Here is a 23,050-nt window from a genome sequence, read left to right on the forward strand (position 1 = left end):
CAAACCTAAATCGACTTAATTTAGCACCTGTAGCAACCGTTCTTTGGACTTCAAGACCAAAATTTGGCTAAGTTTTAAGACAACCCTCTGAATCTAGCAAGTGCTTCATTCAGGACCTCTGCAAATAAATACTGAGCATATCACCCAAAAAGAACCAGCAAGGTAAGTATCAGAAAATTTGAAATTTTAATCAGTATACATCATATGTATACAGAGTCTGTGCACTGGGTATGCGCCTCGTAAACTAAAATTATTGCCGACTGTTTCCTCATGACCAAATTAGCAGTATTATTCAAAAAAAAAAGATTGCCCATTTCTTAACAAAACTGCTCTATAACACTAAACAAATGAATTTCTTGTACAACTACAATTTTGGTGCTAAACCATGCATTTTCATCATGCAAAAGTACTTTTCAGGCACTCTTGCACCAGCTTGTGCACATATTTCGACCACAGCCGGTGCATGGCCATAATAGTCCCTTCCACTATCCTCAAGCACAACGGGATCCTGCGGTCGCCTGTGCCACACAATATTCTGTGGCACAATATCATCCACCTCCGCACGTTTCCACATGTGGGCACCCCTCCATGCCTCGTATTTGTACATCCCACATGTTCTCACCTTATGTCCTGTGGGTCCCACATGAATTTCAGAGCAATGTTGACACACCTTTGCATTATAGACCAATAACAGTTTTTGAACACCGAATCTAAGCCTCTCCCACACTTCCAAAGTCATGTTTGCTAAGGAAGAAATTATCTGTTTCTGATTTTCGATGCCCTCTGGGAGATCAGTACTGGCCTGGTGGCGCAGGTAACGCTGGTAAAAACTATGCATTTCTTGGTTTGCCACACGGGAGCCCTGCATGTCCAAGGCATTTTGTGGGAAGTCAGCTCCAGCCTGGTAGCAGAGCTCTAGAACAGCAGGGATGCGAGTAAAATCGAAACGCTGGTTATGGCTTATAGCTTCAGGTTGAAAAGGGTCGGTAAGGTGATAGGTCTCAACTGGTACAAGGATGTCTTTTAATTGGGGGTCGATCCACTTGTGAGGCTGGTCCTTTGCCAGCTGCTTGAAACCACGGCATGTTTTCATGAAGTGACCTGTCTCACCTACATACACTTCAGGGCAAAACCTGGAAACAACACATTAGAATGAGAAAATTGTTTTAACTGATATATCAAAAATGGAAGTTTCATCAAACTATTTCAGTTGTTCGAGAATAAATCATATCTTAGCATGAGTTTTGCGAAACTTCATAGAAAGGCAATTGAAGACTCTAATAAGCACAAAATAAACATATAGCATAATACCACAAATAAAAATTTAACGTAATTTGATGGACAGCCAAAAAATAATAGTGACTGAAAACAAGTGATGGTAATGACCTGTATACTGCTACCAGACCCTGACGTGACCCACCTTGGTTCCTAAACCATTTCAATTTGGTCCAATATATTGCTACCAATCTGAGCTGCATGACACTAGGTTGTAACAAGTTGTTACCATCCTAATTGCAAAGTTCGCTATATTATTTATTTTATTTCTTCTGGACTCAATTTCTGTTTTACTGAGCATTATGTAGCGGTGAACAGTGGCAGAGGCAAAAAAATAAAAATAAACCAGGCATAATTATCAATTCGGTATCGTGCCGTTACCATAATTCCATAAAACACTGGAATACACCCATCAATTTATGGCAACCAACCAAAATTAAAAGATTTTTCTAACATAATGCATATCGATATCCAGTAATTTCTGCTGGCAATAAAGTTAATATTCAATAATTTTAATGCAAAATTTTCCACTTCCCACGTGAATTTCAAACAGAAATGATTGAGCTGACACATGTCAGTCTGTCTTACTCGCATGACTTCACAGGAACAACTTGGAGTAGAGCTGAAACACCTTTTATTAATGCTTCTCTTGCTCTAATTACCTCCTCTGCTACTGGTACCATGCGCCTTATTGGGTAGTCTTTTGTCCGGCTTCTGGCCCGCTTTAGAATCATTGGTCTTAGCTCCTTCCAATCTATTTTGGATGTATAATATCTCTCTTGCATGAAGGAGAGGTTTAAGAAACTTTCAAAGAGATACCACTGCTTCATTCCGTGTCTCAATGCCATTGATGCTGTAAGCAAGTAGTAAGAGATACAATCTGTTAGTATTGCATGGAATTACTGAACTAGGAATTGCATAATCAAAATAATGCAGAATCAATTCTTTTATCATTAATCTTTTTGCCTTTTCCCCACACGCTCTTATAGGTTTTTTATAACACCACAAGGAATGCCAATGACCACGGGGGAGGGGGGCGGCAGCAAACAAGTGAAAAACACAAGAATTAATTGTAACAAGTGATGCCTAGATACCTAGTGATTTTATTTTTCTAACCCAATGCCACAAGAATTAATTGTAACAAGTTTGTTTGGGGTGGAGGAATAGAGCATAACCAGAGAATCGTAATGCAAAAAAAGTTGAGGAAACTTTGACACTGATCCAGTGGAGGAGGAGACGGTCGGCGAAAAGAGGAGAAGGCGGCGGAGGGAGGAGAAAGAGGGGTGCGCGGAAGACGGCGGATCGGAAGAGGACGGGGGCTGATCGGAAGAGAAAGGTTTAAGACTGAGAACTCTAGAAAAAGGATTAGACGGAGAGGAAGGCGGAGGGCAACGAGGAAGGAATTCATATCCCCTCAGGTTACCTGACTGAGTAGAATTGAATCGGACGGTCCGAAAATGGAAATAACTTGGCATGCATTTCAAAGCACAAATAAAACTGCTTCCTAGTCCCTACTGTCATCCTGATCACCCACCGGCTGAAATTAAATCTGGACCGTCCATTCCAATTGTGTTGGGTCAAGTACCTGGGAGGATACGGATCCGGAGGGCGACGAGGGAGGATTAATTTGTAAATCTCAACCATCTGATCCGAATCGAACGACGGAAGAGGGTATTGTTACTGTATGGGAGGAAATGTTTTTAGTTACCACTTACCACCTCGATATTTTTAAAATTTTAATCTTACCATGCTCTTTTGGAAGTTTTCAATGTTACCATCCTAAGGGTTCCACGCAACCTGGAATCCAGGTAGGGGTGAAAACGGAGAGGATATTTTTTGACCGTATCCGAAAATTTAATACGGATATCTAATATTCAAATATCCGTGCAGATATGGATATGGTTTTAAATTTTAATTATCTATATCTAGATATATATTATATAGTTTAATATATATTATGAAAAAAATTATGTTATTTACTATTACAAAAAGCGAATATCCGTATCCGGAAAATAAAAATGGATACGGATATGGTTTTACCACTATCCGATCCGTTTGCACCCCTAAATCCAGGCCCTGGATGAATGCATGAATTGCTTTAAAATTTTACAATCATACTTGAAATATTCACACTGTGTTTATCCTTTATTGCCTATTTTAGTTTTTTTTTTTTTTTTAAAAAGGCATAAGCCCATCTCATTTACTGAAATTGGTTTTTAATTACAAAATTTGTCGATGGTTATATGAGTTATATTGCCTATTTTAGTTAACTGGGTGTAAGTATATATTGTTCAGTAGACTTTCATTCATAATAAACTTTTTTTGTTGAGTTATTTTCTCTTGTGATTGAGTGTTGTTTTTATTTCTGTCGACGTTACTAATTTAGTGACTTTTAAGTTAATATAAATATAATGTAGTAACTTGATTAATGTTACAAGTTCTTCAGTATTCTTAAATAACAAAGTCTCCTACAATTCAAAGTATACTAATCAATAAATATATATTTTTTGTATTTACATGGATAGGAAATATTCAGCAAAAAAGTAGAGAGAAAAAGGAGAAAGAAATACCGATACAATAATTGGGCTCTCAGTGAGCCCTGCGCCTGCTAGGATACAGATGGGCCTAATTTTCCTTCAATTTTTAGAACAATCGAGTTTTCACACAAAGACTGGGTGCTTTACCCGACATGTACTTTAACAACAAAGTCCATATCTCACACAGTTAGCTAGGGGTGGCAAAAAAGCTCGTAACTTGTGGCTCTATCGTGACTCGTTCGTTACTGGATCGAGCCGTTAACGGGCCAACTCGTTACTAGCTCGGTCTAGAATTAACGAGTTCGAACTGGAGCCTAGCTTGCTCGCCAGCTCGTGAACTCGCTCGGCTAGGCATCAATTTGTGAATTTGTATGAACTTATGTGCATTTTGTACTGTTTAACTCGGTTAAGCTCGATCCAAAAGTTTGTAGAATTTATTTTCTTCTTAAAATAAGATTCAGCCAGACTCAGCGAGCCAGCTCGTCAGCTCCCGAGCTAGCTCGGGTTGGCTTGTCACGAGTTCAAGCTGAAGTTTTAGCTTGGATGCCCTAGGTCTAGCTCGCTCAGCTGTAGTTTGGTCCAAAATTAACAAGCCGAGCTAAGTCTTAGCTCGGACCGAGCCAGCTCGTTGACACCCCCTACACACAGTGACGAAGTCAAGAATTTTGATGCGTAATGTGGCACGCTATTATCTTTGGATAATCAATGTCAATGGTTACTGGTTAATTAATTAGTATTGTTTGTATTAGCAGGGAAGAACTAGAAATGGAGATTGCATAGGCCGAAAAAATCTAGTAATGTAATTTCATTTTATAGAGAAGCTGAAAAGAATTTGATGCATAAAAATTATAAAATTTAATCGACAAAATTAAAAATTTCAATTTATAAGAAGACTTAGTCTCCTTTTCCTCATTGTTTGCCCATTTTAACTCCTGATATAGCCAACAAACGATATTGGTGCGTAATGTGGCAGCAGGCTTTAGAAAAATGTTTTGTTAAATGTATTAATTAAAGGTAAGAGCATCTATATCCCTGAAACTCTTTGAGTTTCTAATCTGATGTGGCAGTTTTTAAACCAGTTTCAGAGATGCAGATGAGTTTCTTATTTAGCAACTTTGCTCCAAAGTTTCTTAATAAGAAACCGTTTATAAACTCTGACGTGGCCAAATAATTCGCTGAAATTCTTTTCTCTTGTAATTTATTTGCTGATGTGGCAATTAAGAAACTCTAATTTTGAGTTTCAGGGATGTGAGGGTTTATAAACTTTCAGAGATAAAATTTCTAAAAATTAGTTAACAGTTATTTAGAAACTCCAATAGTTTCAGGGATGTAGATGCTCTAAGTATCACATAATTTGTAATGCATTTCATAATTAACCTATAGCCTTCTATCTTTCAATAAAAGAAATATATTCAATCGCGAAACATGTTCTTTGACCATTAGAATGCCAACTTCACAACCGAAATTCCCATAACGCAATAATTGCTCTAGTATTTGTTGAGTGCCGTTGTATTAAGATCTATTGACCAATCATTCCGGCATCAAAAAACAAAAAATAATCACTTGTGTGTGGTATAAGCAAACACAAAAACAACCTACTTCCTCCACAACACTACTCCAGATGAAAACAGAGCATTTGAAGTCTGGGAGGACAGGTCAAGATCCAACTGGCAGAGATGATTATATTTTCATAATATAATAATATTACCTTACATAGGTTTTATTAGACAAAAATGAGGTGTGATCATAAAGCAACTACAATTTTATAAATGTACCTTGAGATCCCCTTTGTAGTATGTAACTGTGGACTAATTAAAGATTAATTACTTTCTTACTTCTACCATAAGGTAAGTTTCTTTCTAAAGAAAAAAAATAAGGTCCTTGTAAACCCCGTCATTAATTATTAAAATATTGTAAAAATTGAACCTCCTGCAATTTTTATTTAAAAAATGTGAATACGATCAACATTCTTGCTGAATCTAGAAGTTTTTACTACAAGACAAGTAACCTTTCTCAAATTAGAATAAAACACTAATATATATTTGGATATTATATTAACCTTCTCAAATTCTATAAAACACGTCAAACTTATTTTAAACTAATTTGTTGATACTGACTAACTTATTATGTTTTCATTTTTTAATTTTCTAATAACAAAAGTTCAAAATTTATATGTCAAAATAAAATTGTTATATGTGATCTATATTATTTTCTCTATCTACACATAAAAAATTATCACTTTTTGGATTTGATTTTTTATGAATCAATAATTTGAAAAATCAACGTTCAAAATTTATCCACACCAGTATATTTTTGTAAATTCTTGATACTAATAAAAATAAAATTGATATATCATGATTGATTTTTTACGTGTGCATAGAAAAAATGATATAAATCATATACAACGATTTTATTTTAAAATTAAAATTTTAAATTTTAAGTTATTATAGTTTTAAAAATAAAGACAATCGAGTAAAAAAAATAAAAAAAATTAAAATCTCTTCGTAATATATAGCCGAAGTAAATTTAAAATCAGTGCAGTCAAAAGGGTGGATCCTAACATGCCGAAAATAAATAGTAAAGTAGCCAAAATTGAGTTCTATCTTTACATTTCAAAATAAATCCTAAATTAGTCAAAATGTGAAATCTAATATATCCAACATTACCAATAGAAATTAGCATGTTGGCGGTTCATAAAGAGTAGAATTATAGTGTTTTTAAGTTTATTAAATTTTTTTGTCAACTCAACTCTAAAACTTATTTAATTGACTTTAAATAATAAATTCAAACTGTTGAAATTCATTTAACTTACGATTAATGCGTGTACATACGAAAATTTTGAACTTTCAAATTAATTTAGCATAAAGTCAAGCGGTTAAAATTAAAAAGTTTATAAATTAATTGTAATGCATTTATTTTTTTAATGTATTTTAACCACTTGACTCTATACAAACTTAATTTCAAAATTTAAAATTTTTGCATATAGTTACACCACTCGTAAGGTAGATAGATTTTAATGGTTCAAATTCATCGTTTAAAACTTATCTGATCAACTTTAGAGTTGAGTTCACAGAAAGACTTGATCAACTTTAATAACACCCTAATTCTACTCATTCCATAAATTAACCAACGAGAGTAAGGGAAATGGGCTGCCAATCTAAGATTTTTCTTATTTTGTTACATCAGTTAATAATTTTCCTCCAAAAATAAATTGGGAGAGTATTTTATAAAATTTCTCAATAATTTTTCATGCACCTAGGGGTGTTCAAACGGTTCGGTTTAATCGGTTTTGGACCGAACCGAATTAGTTCGGTTTAAACGGTTCGGTTATTTTGGTTTATTGGATTGGTTCGGTTGGCTTTTCAAAACCGAATAATAACTTCGGTTCGGTTCGGTTTGAAAAATTTCAAAACCGAAATAACTGAACCGACCGAACTTTCATATAATATGAATTTGATCGGAATCACCCCGGTTTATTTTTTAATACTCCGGTTTATTTTTTAATCAATTGCTTTAAATACTTGGTTTATTTCTAAATATCTTAGTTTATTTCTTAATACTCCGGTTTATTTCTTAATATACTTCGGTTTATTATAAATCAATTGTTTTAAATAAAAAAAATTAATATATTTCGGTTTGAACCGAACAAACCAAAATAAAACTTCAGTTCGGTTCGGTTCGGTTCTATTTTTAAAACCGAATTATAATTTTGGTTTGCCAAGTTCGGTTCGGTTTCAACCGAAACGAACCGATGAACACCCCTACATGCACCTGTTCCTTGCATTTTTTCTTGCTTTAAATCTGCAACAATGTCCAATCTCTTGACAAAACGTAAATAAAAACACACAAAAAAAAAATTAGCTATAATTTCAGACCACGCCATATGTCAAATAATAGATAAAATAAACGTTTATTATCAGTCAAAAATATCAAATATATGGTCGAATTCTGATCAAAACTTTATTCCTACAAATGTCTAACTTATTCTCACAATATGACCCATATTATTAAATCCACTTCATAATAATAACAATAATAATGATAGCAATCATAATATTATCATAGAATTTAGCACTTTGTTTACTTGTGAATGAAAAACGGAATTGATCAGTATAAAAGTGTGTAACAGTGTATGTTTTTTTTAACTGTATACCAGTGTTGTAAAAAACGTCTGTTTAAATTGATTAATTGGCCGATTAGTTATTAACGGTGATCAAACCGTCATGAATTTTCCAACTAATCGACCGATTATTTTTTATTATTCTCGATTAATCGCTTGACAATACTATATTCGTCTGACGGCCACATACCGTTATTTACACCACTGCTGTATATAGTAAGAAACCGTAGGTGCTGCTACTGCAAGCCTGTACTGTTACGTTATGTACAATGATGGCATTGAAGCAAGAGCACACAAATAAACATGAACGACTATTGCAATCCAGCTATCAAAGTTACTATCCTAATTTGGTGTTTCCTAGTAATTGACACTGAAATCCAATGCAAAACACATGGGTGCGGTCTCTCCGATCAATAAGGCGCAATAAATTCTTAGACCGAGCTCTTAAAAACACGGCTAGGCTAAAATACATAACACCTAGATTAATTAGGTAGCTAATTTCCTTTTTTTTTCTTTTTTTGAGAAAACATTGTTAATTTATTTTTCAAAACTACATCTTTCTGTTCCTACTTTTGTGCACATATCTGGTTATATTCTTGGTATTTCAAATGTCAAAACAAATGTAACAGATGTCCTATTATTACAATAATACTTTAAAATAATCAATTTTTATGATACTAATTTGGGTATTTCAGGCATTTAAAATAAAAATGAAATCTCGACTCAAAATATTATGGTAATACTGATTCTACTGGATTATGGTCTGAGTAAGGATCGCAGGTGGTATGTGTCTAACTCAATTAAGATCAGATCATTTTCAATCGGGTCATTACAAGTTAATTAAGCCGGTCTCGTATTTTGGTCGAGTCAAGTTCGAGCCAATTTTCTATTTTTCAACCATTTTAGTTCGGATTAGATCCGATGTTCGAATAATCTCAGGTTCAAATCTGGTTTTGGATCCGAGTCACTCGGGATTGGACCATATCAGATTTTCATTTGTCTTAGCTTCCGGATCGTTTTGTTTCGGGTCGAGTCAAATATTAAGTTGTCCTCTTTCGTATCATTTTGCGTTTTGAGTCATTTGGATTCGGACTAGGTGAGATTTCGGGTCGTTTGGTTTCATGATTTTTATTTTGATTTGTCTCGAATTAAATCGGATCAGATTCAGATTAGTTTATCTTTTAATAAAATTAAGTGGGATTAAGTTTGATTTCAAGTTGAATCAGATTAGTTTTCTGAGTCTGTCAGTTGTTTTTCACCTCTATTGCCAGATACACTTTTAGGTCTAACTTACATTTCTATAGTAAGTTTTTGTTATTTTGTTATACTTGCTACAAATTTTCATGACAAAATAACCTGCTAAGTAGGATACAGAGATCAAACCATTCAGTCTGTTATAACTTAATGGTTGATGTCATGAATTTTTTCATAACCCTTTACTACAAATTTGGCTACTTGATGGTTGTGCAAATTGTTTTGACATGAATAATCTATCAAATGTGATACAGAGGACCGAACCACCACGTTTGTTAACTCTTATACTATTCCGTCCAAAAAATTAACGAAATATACTAATTTCATCCAAAATATTAACGGAATGAGCATATTCCGTCTAAAATACTAACGGAATTAGCATATTCCATTAAAATTTTGGATGAAAAAATATAGAGGGACAAATAACAAAGTTGAGTGACTCAAAAGGGACAAATCAAACTTGAGTGACCAATTCGTGACAAATAACAAAGTTTAGTGACCTACAGTGAAATTTATCCTTCTTTTAACTTCGGCTACTTGTGCAAATATTCATGACATGAATACTCTACCAAATGTAAAACAGAGGAATGAACCGTTACTTCTATTGTAACTTCGGACTCCTATGTTGACAAATTATGATATTTTTTAGAACTTTGGTTTGTTCCTCTGATTTTAGAATTAAGTTAGGATCCTTGGCATGAATGAAGTCGACAGTTTGAATGATAAAAAAAAAAAAAAAAAAATTTAAATTTAAAATTTAAATTGTTAGAATATAGTCTATATTTTATGCATATATTATATATATATATATATATAAATGATGGTATTTGATGTAAATTCCATCCTTCATCAAATTATTTTAAATTTTAATGGTGCATATTAAATATCATTTGATGTGATATGAAAGGAGATTCGAATTGCATGAAAATTGGTATACAACCAGCTAATTCATGTATATCAACTTTTATATTTTATATTTTATTTTTGGGCTTAATTTGACATATATTGTTACCAGATTATTAAGGTTAGTCCTTATTAATAAATCAGTATCTTTAATTTGCTATTTCGGATTAGTAAAGAACTCCTAGCATTAGTTTTGCTCATCCGTCGTTCGTAAATCATCTATTTTCAATACTTTTTTGAAGAGAGATTTTTTTAGTAAAGATTGAAGGTCAAGCTATCAAACTATTTAATATTCAATTTTTTATTTATTTATTTGAATTTCGAACCTGCAACCTTTCACATAAAAATATTATCTTTGCGACTAGGCTAAATGCTACTTTTTGAAAAAATATTTACTTGAGAATTTTGATGAAGCATCATGTCAAACAATTGATTGTATTGATCATTTATGTGCTTCTCACAAGTAATAATTAATGCACCCCCATAAATATTATAAAACTTTATTGAGTACAAAAATGACAAGTTGAAAAAATAAATCAGTAATGGTAATATTCCGTGCATTAATCCTTCCCTATATTGATGTCGTACCAAATGGAATAAAGGATTTATGACTTAAATAAAATTTATACTTTTGTGGTACAGTGCAATAATTCAATCTTCGTACTTTGATCATTTGAAATTTGAAACAACAAAAAGTATTATCTTGATAGAGGAGGGTTCAAATGCCTCCATTTTTTGTACCTCCATCATGCCTCTATTTTTAAAAACTTAAATAACTCAAAATTTAAAACTTAAACGTCAAAATAAAACCGTTAGATGTAATCTATGTTATTTTCTCTATGTGCCCATAAAAAATTATCACATTTTGATTTTGCTTTTATATGAATCAATAAGTTGAAAAATCAACGTCTAGAAATTATCCACATTTGTATACATTTTTACAAGCTCAAGATGACAATCAAAACAAAGTTGAAATGCCATAATTTTTTACATGTGTATAGATAAAATGATATAGTTCATATCCAACGGTTTTATTTTGAATTTTAAGATTTAAATTTTGAGTTATTAAAGTTTTTAAAAATAGAGGCATTTGAACCCTCCTCATCTTGATATGCCAAAAGAAGAATTGTAATTTGATTTCTTCTCTTTTCTCATAGTTCAAATGTATCAACAAATATTATTCGAGTATTGTTACACGTTATAAAGTTGGATTAACATCATAAGCATCAAAACACACATAACTTAGTTATAAACTAACTTTTCGCACCAGTATAATATGCTGCAATGGACTAAATTTATGAGAGATGTGGTAGGTGTGAAGGGCGAAACAGAGTATAAAGACCATGCTATAAGATCAATTAATTAGATAGAGATGTATGTCTACATGCTATCTTTTGATTTTATTTATTTAATTTTCTACATAAATTTTGGATTGGGTCAGGATTTTCAAATAATTTTGATATTTTTTACATCACCTATAAACTCTGTTCGTAAGAAATAATTACCAGATCGCCACCATGGTACATGCCCACTCTACCACTATATATAATAGAAAAGTGACTGGTTCATGATTGAGTTAATTTGTTAATATATGAAAAGAGAAAGAATTCATACATTTAGTTAATTTGTTAATCTATAAAAAGAAAAGTCATTCCTGCTAGGTACCTGTAAACGCTGCTAACTAATGCCCTGTTTCAACTCTAATTGAGTGAGGCTATGGTAATATGCATATTACGAATCGACCTGCACTATGGATTCATATCTATATTTTCAAAGTTCAAACATTTGATCCAAACTATTAAACATAATCTTCACATGATAATGTATTTGGAGATAAAATTCTAATTTTATTTTAGATTGTTTTTTTTACTATCTTTTTAGATGGGTAGAAAATCACTGTTTTTGGATAACGGTCCAGAATTGTTAGATCAAGTGATTTTCAACCTATCTAAAAATATAGTACAAAAATGTTAAATTTGATCTTCAAATATATTTTCATATAGAAATCATTATCGACTATTTAAACTTTGAAATTAGAGGTATAGATCCATAATATACATAATATTATCATAGTGTCACTGTATCTAATTATATAGATCCAGAAGCCATTCATGAGCTATATTCAATAAAAGCTTACCCAAGAACATTATTATGTCAAACTTGAAGGACTAGTTTAAAAAAAAGTTTATTAATAAGAAGCAATGGACCGGAAATTTTACTACGGCGCTGTTTTCTTAAATTTGCACATCCCTTCTTTTGTACTCTAGTCAACTCTTTCCAGCAAACTAATTAAATTTTTTAATAAATTAATCGTTTCACGCAACGGTTACTCCTAACTCTTAGGCACCCAGTATCCGCACATCACACTATAAAAGAAGGTTCAAATATCCCCAATTCAACCAAAAAAAAAAAAACAACTATCTATCCATTCTTTCTTATTAAACATGGCCTTTGTTACCGTTGCAAAACCTCTCCTTCCTATTTTGGCCATTTTGCTCCTCTTCTCAACCACAATTAATGCTCAAGGTTTAGTTGTTGGATTCTATAACTCCACATGCCCTAATGCCGAAACCATCATTCGCACAGAAGTAGTCAATATATTGACAAAAGCACAGTCTCTCGCAGGCCCTCTTCTTCGGATGTTTTTTCATGATTGCTTTGTAAATGTATGCGATTTATATTCACTTCGTATCATATACTCATGTTTTGTTTACTTGGATTTTTTTTTAATAACGGTGTCTAAAATTGAGTGTATTCAACTTGTCTTTAGGGTTGTGATGGATCAGTCTTGTTGAATGGCACAGCGGCAAATCCGGCGGAAAAAAACTCCATACCAAATTTAAGTCTGAGAGGATTTAGCGCAATTGATAAGGTTAAGGCCAAATTGGAGGCTGCGTGTCCGGGAATCGTATCTTGTGCTGATACTGTTGCACTTGTGGCCAGAGATGTTGTTGTCTTGGTAAACACAGATTCATTCATACAAACACACACACACACATATACAATTATATATCTTGAAGTGCCTAAGAAGTCATGACTGATATGTGAAAAATGAAAACATTTAATTAATTGCATTTTCCTCGTTTTATTTTGAATTAGACAAATGGACCCACATGGGATGTGCCGACAGGACGAAGAGATGGTAATCGATCGGTCTCAAATGATGCTCTAAGCAATCTTCCACCACCTTTCATGAGTGCCCAGCAAGCATTGAACCAATTCTACACACCGAAAGGCTTAGATGCTAAAGATCAATTGGTTCTGTCAGGTACATATATTACTGCTCTCAATTGAATTCCAACAGATCATACCTCCTCTGTTAGAACTTGTTTCCTTATTTGCATGAAGTAAATTGCTTACTAGACCAAGCATTGGATTAATCCACATTTCATTATAAACACATTGCATATATATATGTAGAAAATATTTGAGGAAAACTTTTTATGAATTTGCTTAATTAGCTATTCTGTTGATACAAAACTTTTTTTCACATGCACTCATTTCTTTTACTTAATTATTTCTTTCTTTCTGCTTTTTTGAAATAGGGGGGCATACCCTTGGAACTTCACACTGTTCGTCATTCAGTGACCGCCTCTATGACTTCAACAATACAAAAAAAGCCGACCCGAGGATCGACAAGTTTTACAGGCAGAAATTAGAAGTAAAATGCAAGCCTAATGATCAAACTACCCTTGTAGAGATTGATCCTGGTAGCTTCAGGACCTTTGACACTAGCTATTTCAAGCATCTGGCCAAAAGAAGAAGCCTCTTCTTTTCCGACGATACCTTAATGCTCGATCCAGTAAATAAAGCCTACATCCTTCGTCAGGCAAATAATAGTACCGACACCACAGAGTTCTTCGCAGATTTCGCCGTGTCAATGGTTAAAATGGGGAATATACAAGTTTTGACTGGCACCCAAGGAGAGATAAGAAAGCATTGTGCCTTGGTTAACTAGCTAGTTAACTTGTTGCATCCACTTTATGTTAGCTTCCACGGTTATTTTAGGTTATTCTAGGTCTATTGAGGTTATGATTTGAGAATTAATTTCTAATTGGTAAAAAGCTTGTCAAGTTAAAATAATCTACTAGGTTGCATCGTAGGGTGCATGGGTGCACTCTTTTTAGCAATTAGGAGTATTTGTTAGCAATTAGTGTTGCTTGTTTTGAAATTTTTTAGTTGAAATTGATTATCCTTGCTCTTGATCCAAGTAGTTGATTGGTATCTTTTGATATTTGAGCACTTTTGTATTGATTCAAGGACATGCATTGGATCACCATATTAGCAAATTAATCTACCAATCGAACTTCTAATTATTCCATAAAAACAAGTATGCACAGAACTAATATAATATATAGGTGAAAATAGGAAAAGGACGTCAACGTGCATGGTCGTAAATCTCTAATTAAAAAATTGACAAATAAAGACGACATTTGTCCATACTGTACCTTTCTGGTACCACCAAGTCTTTCGCATATATGCATTTTTCCATGTGAAGCTATCACTCGAGACCATCTGTTTCTCCTCTTAAATGTTAGTTCAGAAAGAATTACTATTTATATAGTTTAGATGGTCAGTAGCTAATTCGATCTAATATATCGATAATGAGATTTATTCCAAGTTGATTGCGACAGATAGATCGATTACATAGCTCTAGCTAGATTGCTCTTCGACCAGCTTCCTCCATGCATCTTGACTGTTATCCTGCGAAACATTTTATTTTAATTGTAATTATAGAATGCCGAATGGTTACAATTTATTAATTTAATGTAATTATTTTAACTGCTGATGTAACAGAAAAAAAAAAAAATTACAAACGAAGAACGGATTTTTGAAGTATATATATAGGCCATAGGGAAAGGATGCAGTCCAAAATATTTTATGATCACCTATTATGAGTTAAAAGACCTCAATATTTATTTTACAATTATCATGTGTTAAAATCTAAAGAATAAGATAAAATTGATCTCTAAGTAGCTATGTGATTTAAAATGAATCTTTGAAATGAAATTTATTATTAATTTTGACTATCAATATATATGTCTTAATATGAAACTAAGTTGACATTCAAAAATAATTACATGAAAGATTGTCTGTGTAGTATATATACTCTGAGAATTAATTGAAGGTAACAGTCATGTTTTAATGCATTGTCGTAATATTACAAAAAAATTAGGTTGAAGGTAAATCATTGGTACATCCCTTATAAGCATGCCATATTTAATTAAGCACTAAGTAAATTGTTAAACTGTCTATTTAATTTATTAGAACATTTCGAATTTGGAAATTATAAAAGCAGCCCTTACGACGTAAGATATATTCATTTATTTCTGAAATGTCAAATACATAATTTTCCAAATTTTATATCCTAAAGTTCGGGTTGTTACCGCAAATATTTTCTTCCTAAATGAATTAGAAAAATACCACTCTGTTACATAACTTTATAATACTATTTGGAAGAATATTTGAAAAGGAAAAAAAAAATTATAAGAAAAAGTAATGAAAAAGTATAAGCAAAAAGATAAAGGGTAGGTATATATGCAACAAGAAATAGAAATACAGTGGTTTTCTTATGAAAGAAAATATCTTCCAACGAGATATATAAAATAATATCTTTTAAGATTTTCTTATTCATATTCCACTCTTTTTAATATAGTTTCTGATACTTTTGCCAGAGTTCCTTATTTGTTTTACTATATTTTAGAACTAGTAATCATGCCCGTACACAGCAACGGGAGCAAATTATGTAGTAGAAAACATTAAGCTCCTTAATAAGGAGGAGAGATAATTTAAATCAAATTTATAGAGAAAAATAATTAAATACTATATTTATCTACAAGATAACACATGTGAACTCTAGTGTAGTGGTAAGAATTTTGGCATCAACAGAACCCAACTGGGTTCAAAAAAAAAGAAAAAGGGTGCGCGGTGCACAGGTTCGGTCCGCAGGTGCCGTGCGTGGTTCAGAGGCGCGATCCACGGGTGCGGCGCGCGGTCTATTGGCACTGGAATCATATGCGGCGCGACCAATGCATACTTAAGTGTTGAAGCAGGTGCCGTGCGTGATTCAGAGGCGCGGTCCACGGGTGCGGCGCGCGGTCTATGGGCACTGGAATCATATGCGGCGCAGCACTGTGATTATATACGGCGCGACCAATGCATACTTAAGTGTTGAAGCTCATAATTTGAAAAATTCATCTATGTGCGATATGAAAATTCAACGGCTGAGCATTATTCTGAAAAAAAAAAGTAAATCAGAACTCTTGCAGAATCTAGACATTAAGCTTTTTAATAAGGAGGAGAGATAAAATAGCGGTATTAATTAAACACGTACACCCTTTAGACTGTAAGCATTATTCACATTAGTTATAGAATTATTATATGCAGAGTGCGATGCACATGGAACGGTACTCCAAAAGAATAATATTATAAGTCTCTTTGTTACTGATTATATTATAAACAAAATGGATAGAAGCTTCTGCAGTAGTCAGTAAACAATATTCTTCTTGGTTTCTATTGGTGCGCTCTCCAAGAAATGTATACGTTATGGAGAAAGCTTGCAATTGGGAACTTGGGAGTTGGGATTACTCCAAGCCCGGACGACTATTTTTTATTTTTTTTAATATAGCATAAGGATAAATAAAGATTTAAAGCTCTTTGACTGAGGAGCGATTGCCAGATCACCGAGGAGCCGTTATGTTCGTAAGGTTTTTACAAATTTGAGGGTGAGTAATTTGGCCAGTTTTAGAGGTAGAATTAGGCTATAATTTTATTTTGTCAAGAGAGTAAGGCTGTGTTTCAGAAAAAAAAATCACGCCGAGGAAAGAACAGGAGGGCAAGGAAGGGTTCTATTGGATTCACGTCGAGGAAGGAAGGCTGTGTTTTAAAAGTAGAGCTTTTAGTTATTAAATGAAGGATAAAATGATCCGTCTAAAAAAAGCGTTCTGTAAAAATTGAAAGGTGCTCTGTATAAATTGCCTCATCAAAATTGAAAGGTGTTCTGTATAAATCTCAAAGCGGTGAGATCAAACCGTAAAGTGAGGCCCATCCTCTATAGTATTATAGTCTAATTCTATCCGTCTGGAGCACACCCTAAGGAAAATTGATTATTTGCCACTCCAAAACTTTCAAATTTGAAAAATGTCACCCCGAAATTAGAAATTATTCTAATGTCACTCTAAACTTAGTTAAATTTTAATTTTGCAACTCCAAATAATTAATGACTAAAATACCCTCCCATGAGCTCTTCCTCTCTATCCGACTCGGCGGATAACTAAGTTGTAAGTCAGCCATGCTGCAGTTTGAAATTGAAATTGACATGTGTTGGATTGAATTTTTTTTTTAATTAGGCATCACATTCTATTAAAGCCTACGATCACGGTGACAGTAAAGAAGATGAAACAAATAGTCTACATCTGTGCAAAAATTCCCCTTTAACATTTTTTATATTTCTAATTGAGTGTCTTTGAGGGGTTTAACCATAAACTGAGGGTTAGATCAAATAAATAGTCTACACCTGTGCAAAAATTTCCCTTTGAGAATTTTTTTCAGCAATTTCTTCCAAAAAATGTAATTTCTGAAAGTTTTCTTCATTTAAAAGGTTGTAATCAACTTAAAAAGAAATAAAAAAAGGAGACAACCACATTACTAGCTTTGGCTAACTAAATCATGTATTATTAAATGAAACTTGCATAATATATCAAAGCAAGTATTTTGATTGGAGTTAATTTAGCGACAAGTACAATTTCTCATATAAACCCACATCACCTTCTCCACCAAAAGAAAAAAAAAAGACAAATAATTTACATACCGCTTGTGGGTTATTGGACTTCATATTGATACTGTGTGAAGGAAGAGAAAGTGATCAATCGAAGAAGAGGTCGGACACAACAAAGAGGAAGAGAAAAATCGGGTGGAGAGGAAGAGCCTATGGGAGGGTATTTTAGTTAATAATTATTCAGAGTGGTAAAATTAAAAATTAACTAAGTTTAGAGTGGCATTAAGATGATTTCTAATTTCGGGGTGACATTTTTCAAATTTGAAGGTTTTGAAGTGACAAATAACCAATTTTCCCTAATTTTTATGTATACAGAATTTGGGTAGCCTCGCTAAATCTTTTTTTTTTTTTTTTTGGTTGAAAGCCCTTAGACGATTGTATTGATCCAATGATTTACAAAGTAGCTATTACATATGTTTCTTTCATTTAAATTAAGAAGCATTAAAACATATACATTGAGTTACTTGTACAATTATCTAATTTGCTATGTCAGAAAATAAAAAATACACGAAGTCAGAAAATGCGAATTAGTCTATTCGCACCCAAATAGCAAGTAGGTGGGTCTTCTGATTTTCTTCTCTGAGAATGTAGACACAATAGTAATTTATTCGAGTTGCATAGCTCGCGGACTACGCCGCTTTGAGCCTTTCCTTGAGAACGAAACGTCGTCTTCTTTCCGAATTCGACGCCGCCTAAAGTAGGTTGGAAGGATTTTGGATTTACTTTTGATCCGATAGTCACCAAAATCCTTTCGATGCACTTCCAAATTTGTGTACACAAATCTCAGAGCAGGAGCATATTGATTTTAAAGCGTATTGGACGACTCTGATTACCATGAAACTCAAAATAGGTTCAAAGCCCATTGAAGCTACACTTTACTTTGCTGTGAGGCCGTCTAACATATCATTATTATGTTGCACAGACGAAATGTTGGTAAGTATTTTTTTTTATAGAAAGCCGACCTTTATAATTTTAAATAATTATAAAAAAAAATTAATTTTGAACATGTAATTTTTTTTGCCTTAGTAGATCATTAATCACTAGAACAAAGATTGATTATGCTAATCATTATGCTAATCAACGACACTTGGCCAAAAAAGTCTTAGATATTTTTCCCTATTTTCCTTTCACTATAATAATTAATAATTAATTAAAAATTTGCTCTAATACATCACAGTTAAGTGAAGGCGAAGAATTGTCATGTTTATATTTATACAGCAAATCTCAAAAGAAGCATACTTCTGGGTCAAATCTCAAGACAATCAGCCATTAAAAATCTCAACTACGACGCATTTTAAATAAATAGAAGAATTACACACACCAATCAAAAAAAGAATTAGCCGAAAGAAGCTTTGCTTCGAATTAAAGAAAGCAAATAACAAAACGAGTAAAGGAATCCTTATGCATTGCAGCCGATTGATGAAATTTAGAAGAAATAGATGGAGCACCTCCTCGTCTTGGATTCAGCTATGATCTGTCCACTGGGATCCAGCGAGACATCACAACTCACGTGCATTACACGTGCCCCATGCGTTTCCCAAGCAGAAAGCCTGAATCGCAGAGTCGTTTTGAGAACAAGTTTCAACCCGACAGAACCATTTTCTGACAGATCATTCTGCATCCCAGCAGAATCAATCGGTCCTATCGAACGGCTACTCAACCGGGCACCAACAGTCTTTGTGTTCTTAGGAGGTTGGAAGAAGGGCCCACCCATATTAGAGTTGGAACCGATCAGGTTGCGCCGGTAATAAACCGAACCCGATATGGGTCCAAAGAAGAACCCGATTTTCCGGTTTGGGTTGCGGATAGCAATTTGAACTGAGAAAGAAGGTGAAGAAGATTCTGGAGGTGGGAAAGGAGAGGCGGAAAAGGATGATATGTGGAATCGGGGCCGGTGGGGCCGGAGTGCCAGCCAAAGCAGAAATGTAATGAATGCAGCTAAGAAAAGAACTGAAAGAACAAAGGAGCAAATGTGTTTCGAGAGTCGTTTTTTGAGACTCTCCTGTACCGGCCGGGAGGTGAACCGCACCGGTGCATGGTTGGGTAGGGCCATTGCCAGAGAAAACAGGAGAGGGGTGATCTGATCTTAATTGGTTGCCAATTTGTTTTCATGGTGCATGGCCGCGCATGCACATGTGGTTTATAAGAGAAAATTGGCATTTGGAGTTGGCGGGATAGAGAAGGTATGTCAGATATGAGGTGGTTTGTATATGGGTGTTTCCTGCTTGGAAGTGTCATGCTTTTTTGTGAGGTCAAAGAAAGGAACAACTTTAATGGAAAAGGTTCCATTGTCATCTGTATAAGGTTCAAGTTGTGATTGCCCATTTTACGGTTTTATCCATTGGCATTTTTCCCATTAAAATTGTTCCTTTCTTTGACCACCACTAAATTTCTTTTTTTTTTTTTGCTTCACCACCCCTAAATTTCATACTACTGGAATGGGAGTATGGCTAGTATAACATTAGTGTCATTTCAGCCTATATAACATCAATTTTAAAATCTATTGAATCGACTTCAAACAGTGAATCTAAACCGTTCAAACCGATCTACTTTACATCAAAATTTATAATTTTTTGAATTTATTTAGTATCAAATCAAGCGGTCAAATGTGTGGGTTTTTAAGTTAATTTTAATACATTTATTTTCTAATATTTTTACCGCTTGATTTGATACTAAAATAACTCAAAAATATATAAAAAAAAAATTGTATGTAAACGCATCACTCATAAAGTAAACCGGTTTAAATGGTTTTGATTAGTCGTTTGAAGTCCATTTAATTGATTTTGAAGCTAGTGTCATATGACACCAATGTTATAGTAGCCGGACTCCTGGAAAGGAGCCGAAACTACAAATTTGAGTCGGGCAAAATAATTTGTTGAAGAGGGTTCAAATGCCTCCATTTTTTGTGCCTCCATCATGCCTCCATTTTTAAAATGTTAATAACTCAAAATTATATCATAAATGTAAAAATAAAATTATTAGATGTGATCTATGTTATATGTGAATCAATAAGTTGAAAAATGTAAAAAATTATCACAAATGTAAAAAATTATCACATTTCGGTTTTGTTTATATGTGAATCAATAAGTTGAAAAATCAACGTCTAGAAATCATCCACATTGGTACGTTTTTACAAGTTCTTGAGAACAACCAAAACAAAATTGAAATGTCATAATTTTTTCCACGTGCATAGATAAAATGATGTAATCATATCCAACGGTTTTATTTTCACTTTTAAATTTTAAATTTTGAAATTTTTAAAAATGGAGGCACGATGGAGGCATTTGAACCCCTCTAATTTGTTTCATTTGACAAAATAAAATCCAAATATTAGGATTTGGGAATTTGATTTGCAAACTAGAAAAGCTGGACACTTCAGAAAATTTGGGATCTAAAATTTGCAGTCGGACATTCAGAATTAAATTTGCTGTAAGATACAAATTTAAAATAAGTACATGAGAAAAACATGATTGGATTTTTTTATTAAAAGGCCAATGGCCCATTTTATTTAAGAAACTAGTTTAACTAACAACCATTCAAACTAAGTTCACATCATCAGATCAACAAAATATCATCCCTAACCAACATACCAACGGAGATAAAAACATCATAAAACAGCCTATCAACTACTATAGGCTGACGCAAACAGACATCATATGAAGTCCAAATAAACAGAAATCTAGCTAGGGGTGGAAACGGGTTGGATATTACCCGACCGTATCCGACTCCGTATCCGAAAATTTAATACGGATATCCGATATCCGAATATCCGTGCGGATACGGATACGGATATGGTTTTGAATTTTAATTATCCGTATCCGAATAGTAGATATATATTATATAATTTAATATATATTTTGAAAAAAATTATGTCATTCACTATTATAAAAAGCGGATATCCGTATCCGTATCCAGTTAATATCCGATCCGTATCCGTATCCGTATCCATCTAATATCCGATCCGTATCCGTATCCATCTAATATCCGATCCGTATCCGTATCCGGAAAATAAAAACGAATACGGATATGGTTTTACCACTATCCGATCCATATCCGATCCGTTTGCACCCCTAAATCTAGCCACTCAATTGGGCAAGGAAGGAGAATGTAACTACAAAATTTGGCTTTACAGCCTTGAACCATCTTCTAAGCTTGTTCTTCATATGTAACCAGTTGATCCCCTGGTGCTTCCTGTGCAGTTGCCACCTCATCACCTGGATACCAACTAGCCAAGGGAAGAACATCCAACTCTAGTGGCATCCACATAGCTGTTGATTCAGTTACTTGTTTTTTCACCTTACATGTCCAATAATGCACAAGAGATATAATATAATAAGTAAAATGAGTTGTCTGACTGTTTTCTTTTTATCATTTTCAAAACAAAGTTTATTTCTATATTTCCATATGGTCCAGCATACTGCACTAAAAACTAATAAGAAAGTTGTTCTATGGTTCAATAATATCTACAATTTTAGACCACTGGATACTGACATTTTGACAAGAGCCTATGTAAAACCAAATTTGTTTTGTAAAAGCACAGGTGACAAACATATGGTTGATGGACTCAAGTTGTTGACAAAACTGGCAAACATGATCAGATTTTGAAATTTGATTAGATAACTGATACTAACACCTTGTTTGGATGGAGAGTAGAGGAAGGAATGTGAGGTAAAGAATAGAAGGGAATGGAATAGAATAGAAAGGAAGATTAATATATTCAACTTCTTTATGTTTGGATGATTAATGAGATAAAATAAATTTAACTTTTCTTTCTGTCTTATTTCTTGTTTGGTTAATTAAAATTTAGGAGGTTAATGAGAAATTCGGTGACTGTTGTAGGTTTGAGGAAAAAATCTTGTATGAGAATTATATATATAAGATATAGAGTTGGGTATTTGTGTAATTTTTTCTAAAAGTATTTTGTAACAGAATTTATTTCCATCCGTTACACTCCAATTTGGGAGAGAAACCGATTCTATTAATTATAATGATACAAGGTTAAACCTTTCACCTCATATACCCTTCACTTCCGACATAATTTTATCAACCAAACACGATTCTATAAAAAGTTTTTGTTCATTTCCATTCCCTCCCTTCCTCTACTCTCCATCCAAACAAGGTGTAAGCAAGACTTATAGAGCCCATTTTTTTTCCAAATGTTTTTTTTTATACGATTTTCCAAAT

The 23,050-nt window shown here is 33.4% G+C and overlaps 3 protein-coding genes across 3 annotated transcripts; 1 reads left to right on the forward strand and 2 right to left on the reverse strand.

Annotated features, from left to right (window-relative positions):
• Positions 1-263: 263 nt before the first annotated feature.
• Positions 264-2,611, reverse strand: APO4 (APO RNA-binding protein (DUF794)). The gene is made up of 3 exons (XM_078319651.1): positions 2,451-2,611; positions 1,864-2,128; positions 264-1,133 (listed from the first exon to the last, which is right to left on the reverse strand). Exons 2-3 carry the CDS (start codon positions 2,121-2,123, stop codon positions 365-367), a joined length of 1,029 nt encoding a protein of 342 aa, XP_078175777.1. The 5' UTR covers positions 2,124-2,128; positions 2,451-2,611; the 3' UTR covers positions 264-364.
• A 9,828-nt stretch (positions 2,612-12,439) lies between these two features.
• Positions 12,440-14,294, forward strand: LOC144569378 (peroxidase 56-like). Its single transcript, XM_078319696.1, has 4 exons — positions 12,440-12,755; positions 12,860-13,048; positions 13,189-13,357; positions 13,635-14,294. The coding sequence occupies exons 1-4, from the start codon at positions 12,534-12,536 to the stop codon at positions 14,045-14,047; spliced, it is 993 nt and encodes a 330-aa protein (XP_078175822.1). The 5' UTR covers positions 12,440-12,533; the 3' UTR covers positions 14,048-14,294.
• A 4,998-nt stretch (positions 14,295-19,292) lies between these two features.
• On the reverse strand, positions 19,293-19,919 carry LOC144569774 (NDR1/HIN1-like protein 13). The gene has a single exon (XM_078320247.1). The coding sequence runs from the start codon at positions 19,917-19,919 to the stop codon at positions 19,293-19,295; it is 627 nt and encodes a 208-aa protein (XP_078176373.1).
• Between the last annotated feature and the right edge of the window lie 3,131 nt (positions 19,920-23,050).

This window comes from Carex rostrata, chromosome 18 (genome assembly GCF_964058835.1).
Source record: "Carex rostrata chromosome 18, lpCarRost1.2, whole genome shotgun sequence".
NCBI lineage: Eukaryota > Viridiplantae > Streptophyta > Magnoliopsida > Poales > Cyperaceae > Carex > Carex rostrata.